Source organism: Stenella coeruleoalba, assembly GCF_951394435.1.
Source record: "Stenella coeruleoalba genome assembly, chromosome: 8".
In the NCBI taxonomy this organism is placed as follows: domain Eukaryota; kingdom Metazoa; phylum Chordata; class Mammalia; order Artiodactyla; family Delphinidae; genus Stenella; species Stenella coeruleoalba.
In genome coordinates this window covers 70,353,855-70,376,202 of record NC_137154.1, presented here as the reverse complement: position 1 = coordinate 70,376,202, position 22,348 = coordinate 70,353,855, and the positions used below count along the sequence as shown (strand labels likewise).

At 38.0% G+C, this 22,348-nt stretch overlaps 2 protein-coding genes across 2 annotated transcripts in view; both read right to left on the bottom strand.

The window, feature by feature from the left end:
• Positions 1-22,348, bottom strand: part of LOC307190011 (lysine-specific demethylase 4D-like) — a 72,174-nt gene that overhangs the window by 42,162 nt on the left and 7,664 nt on the right. The gene's annotated exons all lie outside the window — the stretch shown is intronic.
• Positions 3,024-22,348, bottom strand: part of KDM4D (lysine demethylase 4D) — a 28,626-nt gene continuing 9,301 nt past the window's right edge. The window contains exon 3 of the mRNA XM_079928749.1: positions 3,024-5,219. Coding sequence (XP_079784875.1) covers positions 3,321-4,877 — 1,557 coding nt within the window. The 5' untranslated portion in view covers positions 4,878-5,219 and the 3' untranslated portion in view covers positions 3,024-3,320. The remainder of the gene's footprint in view (positions 5,220-22,348) is intronic.

Below are 22,348 nucleotides of genomic sequence, written 5' to 3'. Positions count from 1 at the left end.
ACTAATTTTTTTTTTAATGGAAGTATACTTGATTTGCCATATTGTGTTAGTCGCCGGTGTACAGAAAAGTGATTGTTATATACATATTTTTTCAGATTATTTTTCATAATAGGTTATTACAAGATAATGAATACAGTTCCCTGTGCTATATAGCAAATCCTTGTGTTATTTTTGTTTTGTTTTGTTTTGTTTTGCTTTGCAAATCCTTGTTGCTTATGTGTTTTCTGTACAGTAGTGTGTATCTATTAATCCCATACCCCTAATTTATCCCTCCCCTGCTCCCTTTCCCCTTAGCTAACCACAAGTTTGTTTTCTATGTCTGTGAGTCTGTTTCTGTTCAGTATATAGAGTCACTTGTATTGTTTTTGAGATTACACATGTAAGTGATATATTTGTCTTTTTCTGTCTTACTTCACTTTGTATGATATTCTCTAGGTCCATCTATGCTGCTGCAAGTGGCAATATTTCATCTTTTTCTGGCTGAGTAATATTCCATGGTATGTATGTACCACTTCTTCTTAAACCAATCATCTGTTGAAGGGCACTTGGTTTGTTTCCATGTCTTGGCTATTGTAAATAGGGCTGCTATGAACACTGAGGTGCATGTATCTTTTCGAATTAGAGTTTTCGTCTTTTCCTGATATACGCCTATGAATGGGATTGTTGGATCATATGGTAGCTCTATTTTTAGTTTTTTTAAGCAACCTCCATACAGTTTTCCATAGTGGCTGAACCAATTTGCATTCCCACCGAAAGTGTAAGAGGGTTCCCCTTCATCCACACCCTCTCCAGCATTTATTATTTGTAGACATTTTGATGATGGCCATTGTGACAGGTGTGAGGTGATACCCCTGTGTGGTTTTGATTTGCATTTCTCTAATAATTAGTGATGTTGAACATCTTTTCATGGGCCTGTTGGCCATTTGTAAATCTTCTTTTGAAAACTGCTTACTTAGGTCAAGAACACTAATTTAGGAACCAGTGTACTGGTAAAACTAAACTGTATTTTTAACATTGCTTCTTTTTATTGGGCAAAAGAAATTTTGTTTCAACTATAAAAGTGAGTGATAACATAAGGAGTGTAGTGGAAGAAATATTTTCTGAAATTTATTTTTGTTTCTTTTCCTTCAAAACCCCCAATTTTGTTATCCTAGGCTATTTGGAGCGTGTATCTGCCGGGAAGAGATTGTGATATCCCTGAAATGTAACAAGGAAAATTTCAGGTTCTAAAATTTAAACTAGCAATATGAGCCAGGCTACTGTCTTCATAAGGCTTCTCAGAGTTCCCATATTTCTCTGCACTGCCATATCCACAACTGACCTAAATTAAAGGACCAAAAGCCCCCAAGATCTCAGTTACTTATCACATGAAAGTTTACTCCTTGCTCATATGAGATCTACTATGGTCCAGTTGCTCTCCAGGGCTGCTGCCTTCCCAGTAATTCCAGTCTTCTTCCATCATGTGGTTCCACCATCTCAATACAGGTCTTAATCATCTTTTCAGCCAAGCATGTCACTGCCATCCTCCACTGAGGATCCTGAGTTCAGTCTCTCAGCTTCAGTTTTCCACAAAACATACTACCACAGAGTTGCCTAGCTGCATGGTGATAGGGAGGACACATGGGCTTTTGCTACTGCTCAATCAGAACTTCAAATAGCCTTACTTTTTCCGTGCTCCTGCCTGTAGTTTTACATGGTGCTTCAAATTCCAGAATCTTACTGAAATTCTGTAGGGGACAGCTGGAGGGAAGAGAGATGTGGTTTGATTCTCTGAAATGTTTCCTTCTGCATGCAAACTATCATTTTAAATTTCCAAAATTTATTCTGAGTTTGGCCACTTCTGTGCATTCTCAACACTATGGCCTAAGTCAGTAACCATCGATTCTCACCTGTATTACTTAGATGTTCTACCTACTTCTCCTGCCCCCAAGGGGTCCACAGAACAATTAAGGTGATTAGTTAAATATGCAAATTATATCATGTCAAGTGCTGTTTTAAACTTCCAATGCCTTCTCATTTCAAGTTGAAAAATCTCAAATATTTAACATGAGCTACAAGATCCTGCCTCTCCCTTCTCTAGCCCCAGATACAAATGAACTTCCTCTCTATACACACAAAAGCACCAAGCTCTATGTTAGGGCTGTTACACTTGTTGTTTTACCCAAGTGGACATCAGCTCTGGACCTTCCTTCTTGTCATTTGGGACTCAGAAAGGTCTTCTGCTTTATGAAGTATCCCCTGACCACCGGAACCACACCGCCCATTCTGCACTATCACCCCACCCCCTTTAATCTTTTCACAGAACATATACCCACTTGAAATTGTCTTGTTCATTTATTTGTGGATTTGTTTATTGGGATGTATCAATGACTTAACCATGTGAAATGTACGTAGAGCATTGAGAAGGCAGTGGAGACTTGGAGAGAAGATTTTCACATGCTGGCACTTTTTGCCCTGTGTTTGCTCATCTCTCCTAGCAACCTGGATCAGCCAAGTGCCAGGTGATTTCCTCCAAGTCTCCCTTCAGATAGGGCTGCAAACCAAATCCCCCAACACAGCCAGCCAGCTGGAACCCAACAATCAACCCCAAACTCACTCACCAACATCACACAAGGCAACAAGCTCAGAAAAATAAGTTTTGCTTGAAATGTGTTGATATAATTATTAAGAAAAGTGCAAGAAAAGCGACCAACTCTCAGTTGACTGAATGAACAACACAAAATAAAGTCAGATTTTAATATTCCAGTTACCTTTAATATATTTAGTAAAGTCAGATTTTATCATTCTGGTTACCATACTGGCAGAGAACACATTTTAAATACATCAAAGACTCGGAAAGATTATCAATTATTATCTGAGTCTCTACTGACCTAACTGGTCACAAGGGCCTAGTTTGGCAAGAAAAGCGGGAAGGGAAGGGGGAGGAGGAAAAGGAGGGAGACTGGAGGCTAATCAAAGCCCAGGATTCTTTAGAAGTTGAGCAGCATCCAGAGCTGGCCCACGGGATGGGAGTCTGAGGTAGATTGGGCTCTGGCGACCTCAGCAGGACCTAGTTTCCAGAGACACTAGAGTGTCCAGTGCATGAATCCTCAGTTCGTGACACAGGAGTTAGCAGTGTCCAAAGATTCCAGGGTCTGGAAGGAAGAACAAACTTTGGCGAATTTGGTAAGCACCACGGACCCAGCAGGTCCAGCGGCAGCACAGGAGGGACTCATGCAAGACTAGTGACGTTCAAATAGCCAATGCTCTGAAATGTCAATGCGACCAGTCTCAAAGGATCCCCACGCAAGAGCAGTGGGGTAGAAAGGCATCCCCTGGGCTTAGGGGACAGGGCCACAACCACACCCAGAAGCCTTGGCGGGATGCTGGAGCCCTGGGCTCAGCGGATCAGCGTTGTCCGGCGACGGTGCATCCACAGGCAGGGGCTGAGCCTCTGGGTCCTGAGCAATGTCCAAGGAAAGCCTCCTCTTAGCCCTGGGGGGAGCAGTTGGCTCCTGAGTCCCCTGTTCCCAAGGACGACGGCGAGGGCCACATCTTCCAGCTGGGTGGCGATCCGGGGCAGATGGCACTGGGGTCGGCGGCTGGGTCGGGCCGGGCTCCCCAGAGGTGCAGGTGGCCTCAGCCTCGAACTGGGCGGCCGAGCAAGAACCCCGGGCCGGCGAGGAGCGCCGGGACACAGCACTCACAGGGACTCGGTGGCGGGTCCCACCGTCTGCGACTACAGGCCTACGGGGGCGCCGAGCGCGGCGTGGCTGGTGGTGCCTCAGGCCCAGAGCGGCTCCCCAGGGCGCGGGGACCTCCCTCCAGGCGTCCAGGCCCTGGCTGCTGGGCTCCGTGGGCTGCGTGTGGTCCACCACGATCTGGTCCTGCCCGCGTTTCCACAGCTCGTAGCGCTCCGGTTGCAGGATGCGCACGAAGACGTCCATGGAGAAGGCGACACGGCCTTCCCCGCAGCTGCACTGCGACGCCACTTTGCCATAATCAATCCAGCGCGGGGAGGCGAAATTGATGGCTTCGGCGCAGTTGAAGCCATGGTTGAAGCCAGAGTGGTAGCCATAGGGAAACGTCACCATGAACTCTCCAGCCTCCTGAGTGACCCGACCGAAGGGGATGCCGTTGTCCTTGAGGACCGTGGGCGAGATGAGAGCCACCTTGTGCCGCAGGAAGGCCTCACAGTCCCGCGAGTTGTCCGGGAAAAGCTCCCTGGCCAGGAGTTCCAGGCGCCGGCCGTGCTCCGGGGGCACCGCGTACCAAGTCTTGGGCTCCCCGAAGTGCAGGTAGTTGATGCTGTAAAGGTCCATGTCCTCCGTGTGCCAGGCAAAGGCGGTCTTCCACATGCCAAAGTAAAGGTAGGGGGTGTTGACGCCTTCGATGACCACTCCGCACTCCTGTTCCAGCAGGTCCTGAATGGTTCCCAGGTGTCCAAGGTTCCACTGCTTCGTGTTTTCATCGAATAAGGAGCCACTGACGTCAGCCCCATATACTGGTGAACCATAGGGGCGTGTTTTCCAGTATTTTCGCTCCAGGTCCTTAAAATCCAAGTGTGGTGGAGTCCCATATTTTTCACTCTTTGCTAAGTGGCGGTACTCACCCACGGTCATGGCCTTCTTATTTCTGTGGTATTGAGTAAACACTCCTGTTTGCCCAGAAATCACCTGCTGGAGGGGAGCGGCTATTAAGATGTCATCGATATCATCATAGGTCTCTCTGGCTTTCCAGTCCTTGGGTGGAATTACCTTGGCCAGGCCTGCTCGGTGTGCACCTTGGGATTCCATATAAGCAATGTATGTATCGAAATCATTAAACTCTTCCTTGGTTGGATGAAATACCATTATGCTACAGCTTGGGTTCTGGGCCCAGTTGGACTTAGACTTCATAGCTTTTATTAATAAGGAAGAAACTCCCAAGTTTTTACTTATGTTCTGGATAGGTGAGGATGCTGGAAAACACTACTTTTTCAAAAATGGGTTGGAGTATATCAGCAGGAACCCCCAGTAGACTTTAATGCAATGAGTTGATAATATTTCTTAGGCTTGCTGATTCTGCAGGGGACTCCACGCTGGGCAGAAGCCTTGCTCAGGACTGATGCTGGCTGAGCCTGCAAGTCTGTGATGTCCTTGGTTGACACTTGGCTCTGGCCTCTTGAGGTCTAGTGAATCACTCAGCCCTGGGTGGGTATCCCAAATGTCGTGTCTTCAGGTCAGTATTGAAAACAAAACCTAAGAAAAAATACAATAGAGACAGGTTTCAAACTAATGTTTGGAAATAGTTACTAGGGCAAAACACCACCATGGAATATAATTGCATATTCAAAGAAAGGCTAAAATTTCATAAGAGTGACAATACAATAAATGTTGTTGTGAACAGTGGAAATTCTTGTACTCTGGTAAGGAGAATGGGAATCATTACATTCAGTTTGAAAAACTATTTAGACAGAATCCACTAAAACTGAACTTACCCATGTGCTTTGATTCATGCCTAGGATATGTGTGTGTCTGTGCAATGAAAGTCAAGTCCAAGAATGTTCAGAACAACATTATTTCAGTAGCCAAACACTGGAAACAACTCAAATGCCAGTCAACATTAGAATGGTTAAGTACACTATAGTGTATTCATACAATGGAATACAATACAGCAATGAAGATAAATAAGAACTACATGAAAATATAAGAATAATTCTATAAACGGAATAGTGAGCAAAATTACCCAGACCCAAAAGAATGCCTATTCTTTGCTTCCATTTATATAAAGAGAAAAAGGAGGCAACGTAATCTATGTTAGAAGTCAGAGTAGTGGTTACTTTTGTGAGAGAGACAGGTTGTGAGTGGGGGGTGTGAGGAAGTCTCTAGAATAATGTGAATATTCTATCCTGAAGGCAGGTGCTGGTTACACAGCCATCAGAATGGCTCACTGTCATAAATCATCAAGTTATGATTTTTACAAATTTCTGTGAAATAATTTTTTTAATTTATTTAAATTATTTAAATAAATTTTGAAATATAGTTTAGGGTTAAAAGCATTAAAGGAGACAGATATCTTTCATCATACCAAAAGGAAAAGGAAGGGTGATTGAAAATATATGAACTAAACATTCAATTGAAGAAGCTACAAAATAGAAGAGAAAGAAAAGGTAGGAGTAAAACAATAACAAAGAATAAAGACAAAGTTAATGAAAGAAAACACATACAACACCAAACACTGATGACCAAAATTATTCTTGGAAGAAATTAATGATAGCAGTAAACCATGGGTATAACTGAGCCTAAGAAAGAAGGGGAAAATAAACCACTAGGAATGAAATAGTGCACAAAAGAATTTTTTAAATCTCAAAAGAGAATCTTAGGAGAAACTTGACAGCAAGATTTTCAAAAGATAAGAGAAAAGAATAATTTTCTGGAGAGGAAACATATCCAAAATGGATCCAAGAAACACCAGAAATCTTGAATAATACCCCAGTATAAGAAGCTGGTTCAAAGTATGACCCCTGAAAGTCCAGGAGACACATCATTTTATATGTGAATCTAGAAAAGTTGCAAGAAACAGTTAACTCTTATTGTGCAAATTGTCTCAGAGTATGGAAAAAGTTGGAAAGCTACTCAGATGAGGCTATTCTCATCTCTGATATCAAAACGAAAAAAAGGACAATAAAATATAAAGCTACAGGCCATCTTTGTTTATAAGCACACATGAAAGCATAAAATGGAATGTTATCCAACGAAATACAGCAATATAATAAAATTATAATACATCATGACCAAATAGAATGGAAGGATGATTCAACATTGGAATATTTAATGACATAATTGAGAATATTAACAAAGTAAATGAAAAATACCATCATTTTATAGGTATCAAAAAAGCATTTGATCAAATGCAAAATGCATTCATGATTTTACAATTCTTACTTGCAAAGCATCAAGAGAAACTTGTTTTGTAAGATAAAGAATTTCAAGGTAAAAAATAGCAAGGATCATTCTTAACAGTGAAACAGAAGTAACATTCTCATTAAAGGTAGAAAAAAGAGATGCATCAACATGAAAAGCTGCTCCACATCACTAATTATTAGAGAAACGCAAATCAAAACTACAATGAGGTATCACCTCACACCAGTTAGAATGGGCATCATCAGAAAATCTAGAAACAACAAATGCTGGAGAGGGTGTGGAGAAAAGGGAACCCTCTTGCACTTTTGGTGGTAGTGTAATTTGATAGAGCCACTATGGAGAACAGTATGGAGGTTCCTTAAAAAACTAAAAATAGAATTACTATATGATCCAGCAATCCCATGACTGAGCATATGCCCAGAGAAAACCATAATTCTAAAAGACCCATGCACCCCAATATTTATGGCAACACTGTTTACAATAAGCAGGTCATGGAAGCAACCTAAATGCCCATTGACAGATGAATGGATAAAGAAGATGTGGTACACATTTACAATGGAATATTACTCAGCCATAAAAAGGAACGAAATTGAGTCATTTGTTGAGACGTGGATGGATCTAGAGACTGTCATACAGAATGAAGTTAGTTGAAAGAGAAAAACAAGTATCATATATTAACACATGTATGTGGAACCTAGAAAAATGGTACAGATGAACCAGTTTGCAGGGCAGAAGTTGAGAAACAGATGTAGAGAACAAACGTATGGACACCAAGTGGGGAAAACTGTGGTGGGGTGAGGATGGTGGTGTGCTTGTGTTGAATTGGGTGATTGGAATCGACATATATACACTGATGTGTATAAAATTGATGACTAATAAGAACCTGCAGTATAAGCAAACAAACAACAACAACAAAAAACTAATAATAAACTTTTTTGGGTTATTTGTATGGAAATACGTTAATATAAATGTTTCAGACATTACATGAAATTTCTAAAAATCTTATATGTTCTGGTATAATGTTATAAGTCATAATTCTAGTTATTACTTTAAAATGTATATCTCAGAAATAACTAAATTTCCTTGTCAATTGCATTATTATGAACTTTCATCAAATCTTTAACCATGGTCATTTTTAACTCTTTTATCATTTAGAGAGAGTACTGCGTGTACTCTGATGCTTTTGCAAAAATGTTCCTATAAAAGGGTTTCATGTTCAAGGAATTCACGGAAAACACTCTGACAAGTACAGGTTTCTGGTAACTAACTATACTGTGTAACTGAACGAATAAGCATTTTCAGAACTCTAATGGCAAACTGATGAATTCATAAAAGTGCCTTACAAAACATCAAGAAGAAAAAACAATAATTACATGGGAATGAGTGAACTTAGGAAGATGATTATAATTTTTATGACTTTCTGTTTGAATTAAAAAAACAATCCCACAAGAACTCAGAGGCAAAAAATATACAAGTCAATTTTCACTGCAAAGTAAAGGAGCTGTTACAGTGGAGGATTACTGGACTGAATGTCGCTATTATGACATAGTATGAGTGTGTTTCGTGTTTGGTAATTGCAATCATTGTTGCTTTTCTTGCGGTCATCCATTTACAATGCTTGGTGTCAGTTTATTTATCTCTTGTAAAAATAAAATACAGTGCGTGTGTGTGAAAAAAAAAAAACATATTGAAAACAATGCCAAAAATAAATTTCACTATGTATACGCCAAGTTCAACTTGAACTGTATGGAGCATATGTAATAGTTATAATTTTAGGACAGAAAATATATGTGTACAAATAAACAAAGAAAAAAAAAAAAACGAAGCAAACTATCTCATTAACCGAATTACAAGTGTTCCCTTACTACTGTTTCCTAATCCTCTTAAGCTCCCCTCATTTCCACCATTCAAATATTCTCTTTCACTTTCCCCTGTCCTCAAACTTCAGGCACACCTGTTCCACCCCACTTAGAATCCTTCGAATGTCCTAAAAGTCCGTAAGTGATCTGGCCCACTATCACCTCTTGACCTCACCCCTTTCTACCCTGCTCTTTGCTCTCTCCTTCCAAACACATTCCTGGCTGTGTCTCAAAAAAGGCCGGTATACTCTTTCTGATGGTCTTTGCACCCAGGCAACTCTCAAGCCTCAGTGCAAACATCACCTTGTCAGTGAAGTCTCCTCTGATCGTCTTGCTTTGGATAAAAGTAGAGACAATTTTTCTTCCAGGAAAACAGGTACTCTCTCAAGAAAATATTTCCAAATGAAACTTGAACTGTTGGTCAGTACCCATGTATCTCTTCCAGATTCTACTCAAATCAGCCCCACCCTAACTCCATCATTCCCTATTCCAACACAATTGAATGCAATCATCTCTCCCAACTGTCTAGTAAAAGACCTCATTTTTAATGTTATCAGCCCACAAAGCACAGGTATTTTGCCTGAAATTTTTCCTTTAAGATTTCTTACAAGAAAATATATGGCATCTAAAGATAATACAAATTTCAGGGTCCTTTTAGGTACAGAGGGACTTCCCTGGGAAAGCTGCCAGAATGGGCGGAGCTAGCACAGTGGTCAGGGCATTAAACACCACTAGTATCTGGTCAGCACAAGAACCAGGGAGAGGAGAAAACCATGCTAAAGAAATCTGTGAGGAAGAGCTCAACTGTCTTTAGAGAACAAAGGCATTTAACCTTTCTCACCCTGTAGTCTCCCCAATAAGACTAAGATCAGCTGGCCTGCCATTGTTCCAAGTAATAGAAACTCCCCACATCTCCTATGGTCTGCAAGAGGTGCCCGAGGTCCCTATATGCTATCTGGGGTCCATTCAAGACAAGAGGAAGCTGGGGCTGGGGCCTGATCCTCTACCACCCCTCTCCCCAAAGAGGTCACCACTATTTGGCTTTAACAAAAAACCCTTATCCTTTGGGTCTGGGATCAGGGACAAAATAATAGCCAAGGAAGGGCTTGCTCTCTGTGACCCCTGCTGGTAGCTTTTGTAAGAGTGCATCAAATTAATGTTTGCTGCAGACCCGAATACTGATGGCAGGGGCCCTTTGAGTGAGCCGTAGTAGCTCCTTGTACCTCTGCCCTGGAGTCTCATGCACCATGGAATATGCAGAAGGTGGGTAATGGAGGATCAATGCACTCTTCTCCTTTTCCAACTTTAATGTCAAAGGATAAAAGTAACAATCTCGAGGTCTCTATAGAATATATTGGTAATAAATGGTGGGGAGGGGAAGTGGTTGACAATCTAGCTCATCCCTGAGGGACTGTGACAAATGCAGTTAACTTAGCCTCTAAAGATTGGGTGGAAGTCAAATGATGTCTCTCTTCCTATTTCAGAAACACCTGATGAGCACTCAAGCTTCTTGCGGATAGATTGTCATGAAGGAGAAGCATTGTTCAAAAATAACCCTAGATGTTCATCCTAAGATGCCTGAATAATAGGCTAGCCTAGACTCCTTCCATGACTGGACGGCTATAGCATCCAAAAGGATCCAAAGTCTCCAGGTGCCTCCTAACGTATGGGGCTGCTGGCTTTCCCAGACAGCTCCTGTAAATGGCTGGCATGATATCTAGGCAGCTTAATTCCGCAAGCAGTCTGAAAGTCCCTTTCCTAATAAAGTGGCTGTCATCAAGGCCCTATATGAAGGAAGAGCAATGGGGAAGGGGCTTCCACTAGAACAAAACCCTCCTCAACATGGGATGCCTCCCCACGTAGATGCTGAAGAAATGCAGAGCCTATGTGTGCCTTGCTCTGGATGTGTTTCCTGAACTCATATTGTATGACTTTGTGGAATTTTCCTCCATGGACAAGGGGACTCGAAAGATGGGAAGAAAGCAAATAGTAAGGTTTCATCAGGGTTAGGGTTTTCCAGCCATGTGTATCTCAAGGAGAGAGGACCAAATGTCTTGATGGATTGGATGGAGGGATAAGAGAGTGATTAAAATGATGGGCCAGTAAATTTATCTTGGGTAAAAAAGGAAATGAGAACATAAGGGCAATGATGGAGAATGAAACAGTGTTTGATTCATGGGCTGAATGTCTCCATTAAGTCAAATACTTCTATTAGAACACTGGGAAATGTAAGCTAGAAAGAGAATGGGATGCTTGAAACATAGGTGGTACTCTCATTATTCCCATTTTATGGAGGAAGAAACTGAGGTGTAAAAAAATTTATATTTAACTTAACAGGTTGTGTTCTCAATCTCTAGAGTTATTTTTGCCCTTGTCTTATCTTCCAAATAAAACTACTTTGAGGGCATTGTCTAGGTCTTTTTCATCATCATATTTTCCAAGGGATCTTGGTACTTTATATAGTGCACACTCCAAAAATGTTTATTAAAAAAATAAGTAACTAAATTCATTTGGCGCCCACTGCAGTCTCTCTCCTCTTGGTTACACCCCATTTTTCTTCCTATTCTCCTATCTCAGGAAAAGAGAAGATACTCCCCCTCTCCAGAGCTAATCTTGCCATTTAAACTCCTTAAATTGACACCTCCCATGCATTCCAAAACTATGGTCATTTAAATGATCAGTATCACCTCCGTAAAGAGTTGAATCATCAGTCATCAGTCTGTTTCCTGATTTAAGCTGCATCCATTCTCTTTCCTTCATTTCAATACCCAACATGTCAAAACAGAAACAAAAATAATCTACGTGTACAAAAGCATTTCCTCATCTCTCTCGGCTTCTGATTCTGACCCCACTTCTCCACTGAAATTCATCTCTGTAAATCATCACACTGTCTCCCAAGTTCTGCTCTATGGGTTACACTTTATATCTCTACATCATTGATTCATGGTGCACCTCCTTCCTCCTAAAATGTCTCTGACCTCCAGGGTACTGATAGTCTTCTCTGGTTCTTTTCTTTCTCCTTGGTTCCACTTCTTTTCCTACTATACAAATGCAGTCTTATTTCAAAGCTCAATTCTCATTTATCTTTGAACTCTTTTTTTTAAATTTCCTTTATATGTTCACGGCATTCTTTAGTATGACACTCTCTCTTTAAAGGTATTATTTATTGCCATAGCTTTCCCGAATAGCACTGACTTTCTCCTGCGCTTCTGATTTGCTTTTCCTTCTTGACTGGCCACTGAGCCCCTGAAAATCAACTTGTTTAGTAGAAATTGATCATCTTTCTCCTGAAATTCACTTCCTCCTTTAGAAATCTTTTTTTCTAAGGATGGGAATACAGTATCCCAGTTACCGTTGGTTCTTACATCTCCCTCTCCCTAGTCATATAATCGGTGAGGTCAGGGGATCCCAGGACAGTTTACTGTGAGGCCCCAGGGACATCTGTATACCCCAGGGAGGATTCCTGTGCTCTCCTTCCTTATATAAGGAGCCAAGGATCCAGCTTGCCTTTCTCTCCTACTTATAGCTGTCATCACTCAAGCTAGACTCTGAGGATCTACAAGTAGCAGTTACCTGTATCATGCGATAATCTGCCCATCTCACCGTAATTTTTAATCTTAAAAATTCTTCTACAATGATTTTATTTAAAACTATATAAATATATAATGAAATTTTTCATTCTATATGAACACTTCCTCAAAGAAATGAAAAGAGAAGAGTGAAACAATTTAGAAGGAAAATTAATGTCAAATGTTTAAATACCGTGCTAAGGGTCTTTCCCCTAATACACCATAAAATGCTGATTATGAAGTTCACACAAGCCTTCATTTCTTATTGAATTATTAATAGAAAACTAAAACAAGCCTTGAGTTGAGTATTTGTTTTTGTTGGCTTTGCCACGTGGCATGTGGGATCTTAGTTCCCTGACCAGGGACCAAACCCATCCCCCTGCAGTGGAAGCAGAGAGTCCTAACCACTGGACTGCCAGGGAAGTCCCCTGTATTTGTTTTATAAACTAAATTATTTCCTTTTTACATCTCTAAGGATCCTAGGAGGAATGAGCCCGGCCTACTATCTATATAAAATAAATAATCTAGATACACATTAGTCTTCAGATATTGAGCATCCAACTGAAACACTCTGATTTTGTAAGTGTAACTCTGCGCAAATCAAAACTTCTCAGAATTTGCCGATTACAATTACAGTAAACCTTCAGTGCTCCAGACAAATGTCTTCTCTATGGGTCTCAGATGGTTGCTTTTACTGTGAAACCGCCTCCATGATTCCTTCAACTGGAGCCACAGGTACTAGTTGAGAATAAGTACCCTTTCGTTTCAGTTACTCTTCCATTTTACCCTTATTCATGGTATCCCCAGTAACACAGAAATTCTTCATCTAAGGAAACCTGACAATTGAAGAAAAGTATTTTGAGCAGAATGATTAGACTTGATGAATTTCTGGAAATTAGGAGTCTTTCAAAAATAATTCCTCCAAGCTTTCCTGGTGTGTGTGTGTGTGTGTGTGTGTGTGTGTGTGTTTTAAACTGGGGAAGGTAAGAAATGAAGTCAGTTTAATAAATCCTCTCACTGTGGCCATTGTCCTGTTTGCTTATTGTACAGATTGCTCAACAATTTCAGGACAGCAGGAAAGCCTTCTTGTCTTTTATGTTCCGTGCATATTTCAAAGTTATTATTTCAAATGAGGATTGTTGACAGAATGCCTCAGACGTTAGCCATTGTTTCTGCTGACAGCCAATATCTAAATGCTGTGTTTAATAAATTTCTTCTCAAGTTAGAAATTCTACTTACCATTTATTGAAAGTAATTGTAGCCATAATATTTGATGGCTAAATAAATTCTATTTTATGGAGATAAGTGACTCAACGTTCCCCCTATTATTGGACAGTTATTTTGTTTTTTTACTTTTCCACAAGTATTCCTAATCCCTTATAAATATTCTATATTTTTCAGTACCTAGATCAGTATATTTGGTATAACAGTAGTTAAATAATGAAATTCCTTGGATTAGATTTCTAGAAATTGTACTACTGCATTGTAAGTTCTAAACATTTAAAATCCTTAATATGTATTGCCAAAACTTTCCAGAAACATATCACATCCTCACCATTAACTTTACTCTGAAAAACAATCTTTAATAATTTGTTAAGAAAATTATTGTGAAAAATTTTGGTGAAAAACTGTAGCTCTAGTTTTAATTTATACTTCTTAGGTTACAACTAAGATTGACTTTTATTTCTTCAATGTATGCTAGCCATTTGTATTGCTTCATATCCTTTGCCCATTTTTCTCTAATATGGTTCTAGTGTTTTTACTCATTTACTTACATGAACATTTTATACATTATGTGACTATTTCACATATTTTACACAGTATATGAACATTTTACAAATTGCTCATGTGAATATTTTACATATTACACCCTTTGTTTAATCTGTTCATATTTTTTCCCAGTTTGCCATTTCTTTAATTTATATTTAATTTAAATGATTTTAGCATATATTTCAGTTTAATATATTAAAATGTTGAGTGGGTCTTTTCCTTTGTAATGTCTTTCATGGCCTTTATGTTTAGAAAGTTAGAAAGTTATTTGCTCATCCAGAGACAGATAAATATTATCTTATGGGGTTTTTCCTTTTTATATGTTAATTGCATTCTTAATTTGGATTTTAATGATACCTTTAATTATAACTGGGGTTTTGGGGTTTGTTTTATTAACTTTTTTTATAGTTTTGCAAGTATGGTATGAGGAATAAAGGAGATGTAAGTATGATTCCTAGTCCTAGTTTGTTGTGTTCCTCTCTATTAGTTTATAGGAGCTTTTCTTTGTCCCAGTGCTCTTAAATTTTTCCGTCTGGTTCTTTAGTTTATGAAAACTTTTTAGTTACTTCTTTGACAACTTCCTCTAGTTTTTCCCTCTGTACATTAACTCCTGTATTTTGATATCAGATCTCATGGACTGGACCTCCAATTTTTGTCTTTTCTTCTTCTAATTTTCTATCCGTTTATCACTATGCTTTATCTTCTGAAATTTTCTCTCATCCTTATCTTATAAACCTACTTCTATTGCCTTTTTCATTTCTCCTATCAAACTTTTAATTTTTAACAGCTCATTTCTGTCCCCTTAGCTTTTTCAAGTGTATATAACTTCCTTCCCTGCCCTCACCATTGTCCTATTTTTGTTTCACAGATGCACTTATTTCATCTCTCAGAAAATACTAAAATGTCAATGGCTTTTGGAGGTATTTTTCCCTCCTGTATAGTGTGTTTCTTTGAAACTTCTTTTTATTTTTTTTCTTTTGTTTTGTTTTGTTTTGGTTTGGTTTGGTTTGGTTTCTCTCTTTCATGTTTAGGGCTTTCCTCAAGTGTCTGGTGCTCTTTAGTAGTTGGCACACATATAAGAGTACAGCATAAAGAACTGTTTAGAAGCTCAGGGTGTGTGGATGAGTTTGGAGATTATGCTTCCCTGAATGGTGATCTGGCGGGGCTGTTTCCTGGCTGAACCTCTGATGCTGGTATTTCTACGACTGGTGATATTCAACAGTGAAGAATCTTCCAATCTTCCTCCTGAGGGGAGAGGCCTCTCTTCCCCACCACATGGAAAATGGGTCCTGGATTTTCCAATATCCAGCTTGGGAAGTTCACTAAATCAATTGGTTTTCCCTATAACAACCACATTCTCAACAATTCCTGGAAATTCCCAGTCCAGAGACCATCCTTTTCACCTGCTCTAGAAAATGAAGCTTAGTCTTCTGTTCAGGGTGAGAGAGCAGTTTACCCTGCTGCCCAGAGGGAGGGGATCTGAGGTTCTCACTGCTTCTAAGACAGACTTTCCACAAGCCCTCCTTAGCCTCATTTTAACTGCCACTTCCAGAGGCACCCGGTGCCATGAAATCCTAAGCCTTCTGGGTTCTTAGAGACAATTAAGGAATTGTGTTGCTTCTTGGCTTTCGTCACTGCCAATTTAGCATTCAAATTTCCTGGGTTTGACAAATCAGTTTCTACTTGTCCATCTGTTTTCAAGTTTTGCTACTATATTATCTCCTTTACCATTTTCTTGGTATATTACTTCTTAAAACAAAAATCCTGTTATCGTCATTCCAGTGTAGTTTTGGAGGGAACAAAATAAATGATTGTGTTTAAACCACCATCTTTATCTCTTCTTGTTTCCCCAAATGTCTCTCACAATAGTTCCTTAAACAAGCTCCCAGCTTCAGTCAAATCCATGTAGCCATTGTCCCTGACTCCATGTGCTTCCTCCCTCACTTCTGTTCTCTTACCCTTATCTAAATTACAATCCCTGCTTTCAAGAAGACTCTCGTACTTGAGGGATTCTTCTCTACAAACCCTAGGTCTCGGAAACGACTGTCCTCTACACTCCACCAACACTATTTGTCTGGCCCGTTTATTTGGTGCTTAAAACAAACTGTTGATGTGGGAACTCTCCAGGCTGTTTTACTTGACAGCTTGCTTTCACCTCTAATGGGCACTTGTCTAAAGTCATAAATCCCTTCAATGAGATGTGCTCGCTTCTTTCTCTAAGATACCTGCATGATTCTGCTCCACAAGCTTCAACATTCCTTTCTTGAGAAGCTTCGTGGAAAAGAGAAGATTAAAAGGTGCCTTTTCCTGGACCTTTTTTATCTCGAATGCCAGTATTTATGTGGACTCCCTAGTTAGGAATACCCAGGAGTGTGGATATAGAGGAGATGTGTCAGGCCTGCACAGCATGGATTAAATCCTGATACAGTTGAACAGCATAAATTAAATCCTGACAAAGATGAGGACTTGGCCTTTAAATCAGCAACTTAAATGTCACATAATGACTTCATTGTGACATATAATAAATTGAGCCTGGGAATATTAACCTCAGAGATTTCTCTATTTTTCTTTCCTCTTACATGGATACTGTGACAGCCACAGTGGTATCTGGCAGAAGGGCAGAAGTCTTCTTGAACCCCTATCTCCAAGACACAGCCACTTGAATTTTAAGGCAACTTCTAACATATGCTTCTTTGGACTCTAAATAAATTTTAAATATATTTCTTGAGTAGTAGATAATCCTGGTTCTTGGAATGTTCCCAGAGATTCCATAAACTACTTAATACTTAAAAACAAACTAAAAACAAAACAGAACACACCTCTTTTGCTTTGGAGTAAATTCTGTAGAATGCAAATAAAGAACCCTGACAAATATAATTCCTCTCCCTCATTCCCACTCCTCAAAGGCAACCACTCCTACATATTTTAGCTATTTTCTATGTTTTGTTTTTCCGGTATTTCTAGACTTTTCAGTTTTAGATATTGTGGACACAGACTATAAAAGACGTGGATCTATTTGTGACCACCTAGAGGGGTGGGATAGGGAGGGTGGGAGGGAGGGAGACGCAAGAGGGAAGAGATATGGGAACATATGTATATATATAACTGATTCACTTTGTTATAAAGCAGAAACTAACACACCATTGTAAAGCAACTATACTCCAATAAAGATGTTAAAAAAAAAAAAAAAGACGTCGATCTAGTTCTCTTATGCTCCATCCCAGCACACATAGACTTCCTCTACCCCAGCCTCTCATATCAAATTTTTTGGTTAAATCAAGTCTGAATTTTTACCATGTAATATTAGATACAGCTGAGTCATGTAGTTTACCATGATTGCACTGCCTTTCATAAACAAAAATTTATTTATCCTATAGTTAATAAATGTCTTATTTCATTTGCTCGGTTTTATACATATTAATTCATTCTCAAATTCATTTCCAGCAGTGCAAATCTCTTCTAAATACATAAAACACAACACGTACTAAATCCGATTTCTCTTTTCAGAAATATTCTTCCTGGAGCCCTCCATATGTTTAACTGAATCTGGACTGGTTAGTCTTTAGGTTGTTGCACAGCCTGCATCCTGGGGTTTCTATCCACTGTAATCCTGGGGATTCTTTTTCCCTATTATGTTAGATCCCTTAATCCACCCCCCGCCCATCTCAGTCTTTTTTCTTGGTTTACTTCCTTGTGTTGGTGGAGCACATCCACCAGAAGCATCCTTGGAAGATTCATTAGAGATTGTGAAGTAGCTTACAGAGAAGTAGCTTACAGAGAATAGGGTTTGGTGACTGTGCTTCCAGGAACAACACCCAAATTATCCGACCATCCATATTAAAGTATTCTTATACCTCCTCTGGTCAAAGGCACCAAAGACCCTGAGCAAGGGACATTACCAACTAGAATCTATGCCACTGCTGCCTCTGAAAGTTCAGTGTCTCACCACCCTCCTCTAGGAACAGATCCTGTGCAAATTTGACTTCCACACGTTTCTTCAGATTGAGCTCTTCCAAGGAAACATCTGGAAGAGCCAATGTCATATGCCTATGTCTTTGCTGCAATAGATGCTGGATAACTGAGCTATGACTTCAACCTTGGGAAGGCAGGGGTCATAATGCGGGAATTTCCTCAAATATAAAAAGGACATTCTAAAGTTATTGGCCACAAATATAACAACAGTCTACCCGAGTTCACATGTCTGAAAATGTCTGTGTTCTACCTTTATGCTTTTCTTTCAGAATTCTGAAGATATCGTTGCATTAAATTCTACTTTCTAGACATCCAAAATCTGTTTTCTGATTTTTTTTGTGTGCAACCTATTTTCACTTCTTGAACACTTTTATGATTATTTGTTTGTTCCTTATTTTCTGAGATTTCATTAAAATACGATTGGTAAGTCTTTTTTGTCAACTATTGTGGTAGATTTGATGTAGATTCATATTCTTTGTTGCTGAGAACTTTTCTATTCTATTTTAAAAATATATTTCTTCCCACTATATTTTCAGTTTTCTCTCTCTGGAAATATAACTAGTTGGATATTAAACCTCTTGGACTGATCCTTTAATTTTCTTATGTTATTTTTCTCTTATTTTCCTTCTTTGTTCTTTTATTTTCCAAACATTCTAGCAATTATTTTTGACTTTCAGAAATTCTTTTTGTTCTCTGAATATTCCTTTTATTATAGATTTCTCACATTTTTCATGGCTGTAGATTTTCTCTTCTCTCTCTTGAAATATTAATAGGGATTTGTAAAAGTTTTATTTGCTCTCTACATATGTCTGTTTTCTCTGAATTCACTCTTCTAGGATGTTTTGGTTTCTGTTTTGCATGTTAAATTTTTTCCTTATACATCTAGTTATTCTTGGCTTATGTTCAACAGGCACTAAAGAGTTGGGTTTGCTATGTATGACTGGTAAGCTTTACTAAGAATGTTCTAAGTCATTTCCTTTGGGAATGGGGACAACTGACAGTGTCTGAAGGTAAGAGTATAATCAGAAGACTGTAAATTTATGCATCCATCTCATTTGAAACTGGGGCCCAGGAATTTATGGTGTCTTAATATTTTTGTTTTTGAGAAACATTAAAAATAAAGAAAATAGAATGTATAATAAAACCCTGCATTCCAACCAGCCAGAATGGACATCTTAATCTTTTGTCATATTTGCTTCAAGTGGTTTTTTTAAACAGCTTTATTGAGATGTAATTTACATAACAAAAATTTCACCCATTTTAAGTGTACAATTGAATGATTTTTGGTATATTTACAGAGCTGTGCAACCATCACCACAATTTAGTTTTAGAAAATTTCCACCACTCCAAAAAGAAATCTCATGTCCACTTTCTTGCAGTCACAGCCCATATCCACCCTCAGCTCCAGGCAACCACTAATCTACTTTCTGTCTTTATAGATTTGCCTATTCTGGACATTTCATATAAATAGAATCATAATATGTGGTCTTTTGTGTCTGGCTTGTTTCACTCAGCATGTTTTTGAGGTTCATGTTGTAGCATGTATCAGTATTTTGTTACTTTTTATGGTTGAATAATATGCCATCATCATGAATATACCACATTTTTATTTATCCATTAATCAGCTCATAAAATTTGGGTTGTTTTAATCTTTTGGCTCTTATGAATAATGCTGTTATGAACATTCATGTACAGTCTATGAGTGGACATATGCTTTTATTTTTCTTTTATAGATACCTAGAAGTGGAATGCTGGGTCATAATATGGTGACTCTATATTTAACATTTTGAGAAACTGCTGTACTGTTTTTCCAAAGTGCCTGCAACATTTTAAACTTCCATCAGCCATGTGTGAGGGTTTCAATTCCTCAACATCCTCACCAACACTTGTTACTGTTTGTCTATTTTTTTATATATAGCAATTCTAGTCAGTGTGAAGTCCTATCTCATTGCTTTGATTTGCATTTCCTTAATGACAAATGATGCTGAACATTTATTATGATACTTATTAGCCATTCATATATCTTTTCTGAAGAAATTTCTATTCAAATCCTTTGCTCATTTTTGTATTTGTCTTATAATTGAGTTGCAAGAGGTCTTTGTATGTCCTAATTATAAGTCCTTTTTTGAATATATGATTTGCAAATATTTTCTCCCAGTCTGTGGGTTATCTTTTCACTTTCTTAATTATGTCTTTTGAAGTGTGTAAGTTTTGAATTTTGATGAATCTAATTTATCAGTTTTCTTTATTGCTTGTGCTTTTGGTATTTTAACTAAGAAATTATTGCCTAGCTCAAAATCATGGAGATATATTCCTATGTTTTCTTTTAAGAGTTTTATAGTTTTAGCTTACATTTAGGTCTATGATCAATTTTGACTTAGTTTTTGTGTATGGTGTGAGGTAAGGAGTCGGTTTCAGACTTCCATTTGTGGATATCCATTATTCTAGCAACATTTGTTGAAAAGACTATTCTTTCACTGTTGAAATATCTTCAAATTTTGTTGATTCTCTTCCATTTAAGTATACAGCTATTCATTAAACTATATAGCTATCCTTATACCAATGTCTTGATTATTGTAGCTTTGCAGTTAAGTTTTGAAATGGGGAAGTGTGACTCCTCCAAAATTCTTATTCTTTTTCAAGACTGTTTTGGCTATTTTGGGTCCTTAGTATTTACATATCAATTTCAGGATCAACTTTTAATTTCTGGGGGAAAAAAAGCCAGCAGGAATTATAATAAGGACCACACTGAATCCATAGATCAATTGGGGGAGTATTTCTATCTTAACAATTTTGTCTTCTGATGCATGAATATGGAATGTCTTTCCATTTATTTAGCTCTTCTTTAACAATGTTTTGTAGTTTCCAGTGTAGAAGTCTTGCACTTCTTTTGTTAAATTTATTCTTAAGCATTTTATTCATTTTATTCATTTTGACAATATTGTTAATGGAATATTTTCTTAGTTTAATTTTCAGATTAATATTAATATTCAGATTATTCATTGCTGGTGTATAGAAATCAACTGATTTTTGTATACTGATCTTGTACATCCCGCAATTTGTTGAACTTATTTGTTCTAGTATTTGTTCCTTAAGATTTTCTCTATATAAAATCATGCCATCTATCAATAAAGGTAGCTTTATTTTTTCCTTTCCAATTTGGACCTTTTATTTCTTTTTCTTGCCTAACTGCCCTGACTAGAATCTCCAATGTAATGTTGAACAGACATTCTTCCTGCTTCAAGTACTTTTAAATAGAAGAAATAAATATTTCAGATGAAGTGGAAGTCCCTTTCAGATCTAAACCCCAAATCCTAATCTCCTTCTCCTCCCCAATGCCAGAAACAACAACTACCATGAGTTTGGTGTATTTTCTACCTGTGGATGTGTGTGTGTGTGTGTGTGTGTGTGTGTGTGTGTGTGTGTAATGTGTATCCACATATATAGTGTTATTTTGTGTATCTGCTATTTCTATTTTCTATAAATTATTTTATACCAAATATATAATATTTTTCTAATTTTTAAATTAAACATTAATAGCTTCAAGATGTATTCATATATATACATACATAGTCTGTCATAAGAATATATTTTTTATGCATTTCTGGGTATTTAGACTACTCCCAGTGTTTTTTATTGTAAAAAATGCTGCATTAAAAACCTTTTACATGTGTCTTAGTAATTATATGTGAGAATTTATTTAGGTTAGATATTTTGGTTTTTAGAGAAACTGTAGAGAAGTTGTAGAGAAACTACACTTTGTATTTTATTAGGCAATGTCATGTTGCTTATCTATTGACTTTCCTAATTAACACAGTCACTAGCAGAGTAAGAGAGTTTCTTTCTCCTTATCCCCAGATGCACTTGACAGTGTCAAATTTTTAGTTCCTGGTGATTTGATTGGCCAAACAATTGATCTCCTTTATATTGTTATTAATATTAATGTGTGACTTGTTTCCTGGTGGAATGCTTTTTCATTGATTTATTGGCCTTTTGTGTGTTTTGATAATTATGTTATATCCTTTACCTATTTTTTAAGTTAGAGTGTTTTTCTTTCTCTACTGATTTGTAGAAGTTCTTTAAATGTTTGGGATACTAATTCTATGTCTATTGTATTGTTTCAAATATCTTATCCTAGCCACCACCTCCTTTATAAATCTGTTTATGGTATCTTTTTCAGATTATTTTGAAAAATTAAGTATAACTAAATTTATTAATATTTTCCATTATGTTTTGTTCCCTTATGTCTTGTTTAAGTAACCCACTTATCTTTGAAGTCACAAAGATTTTATTC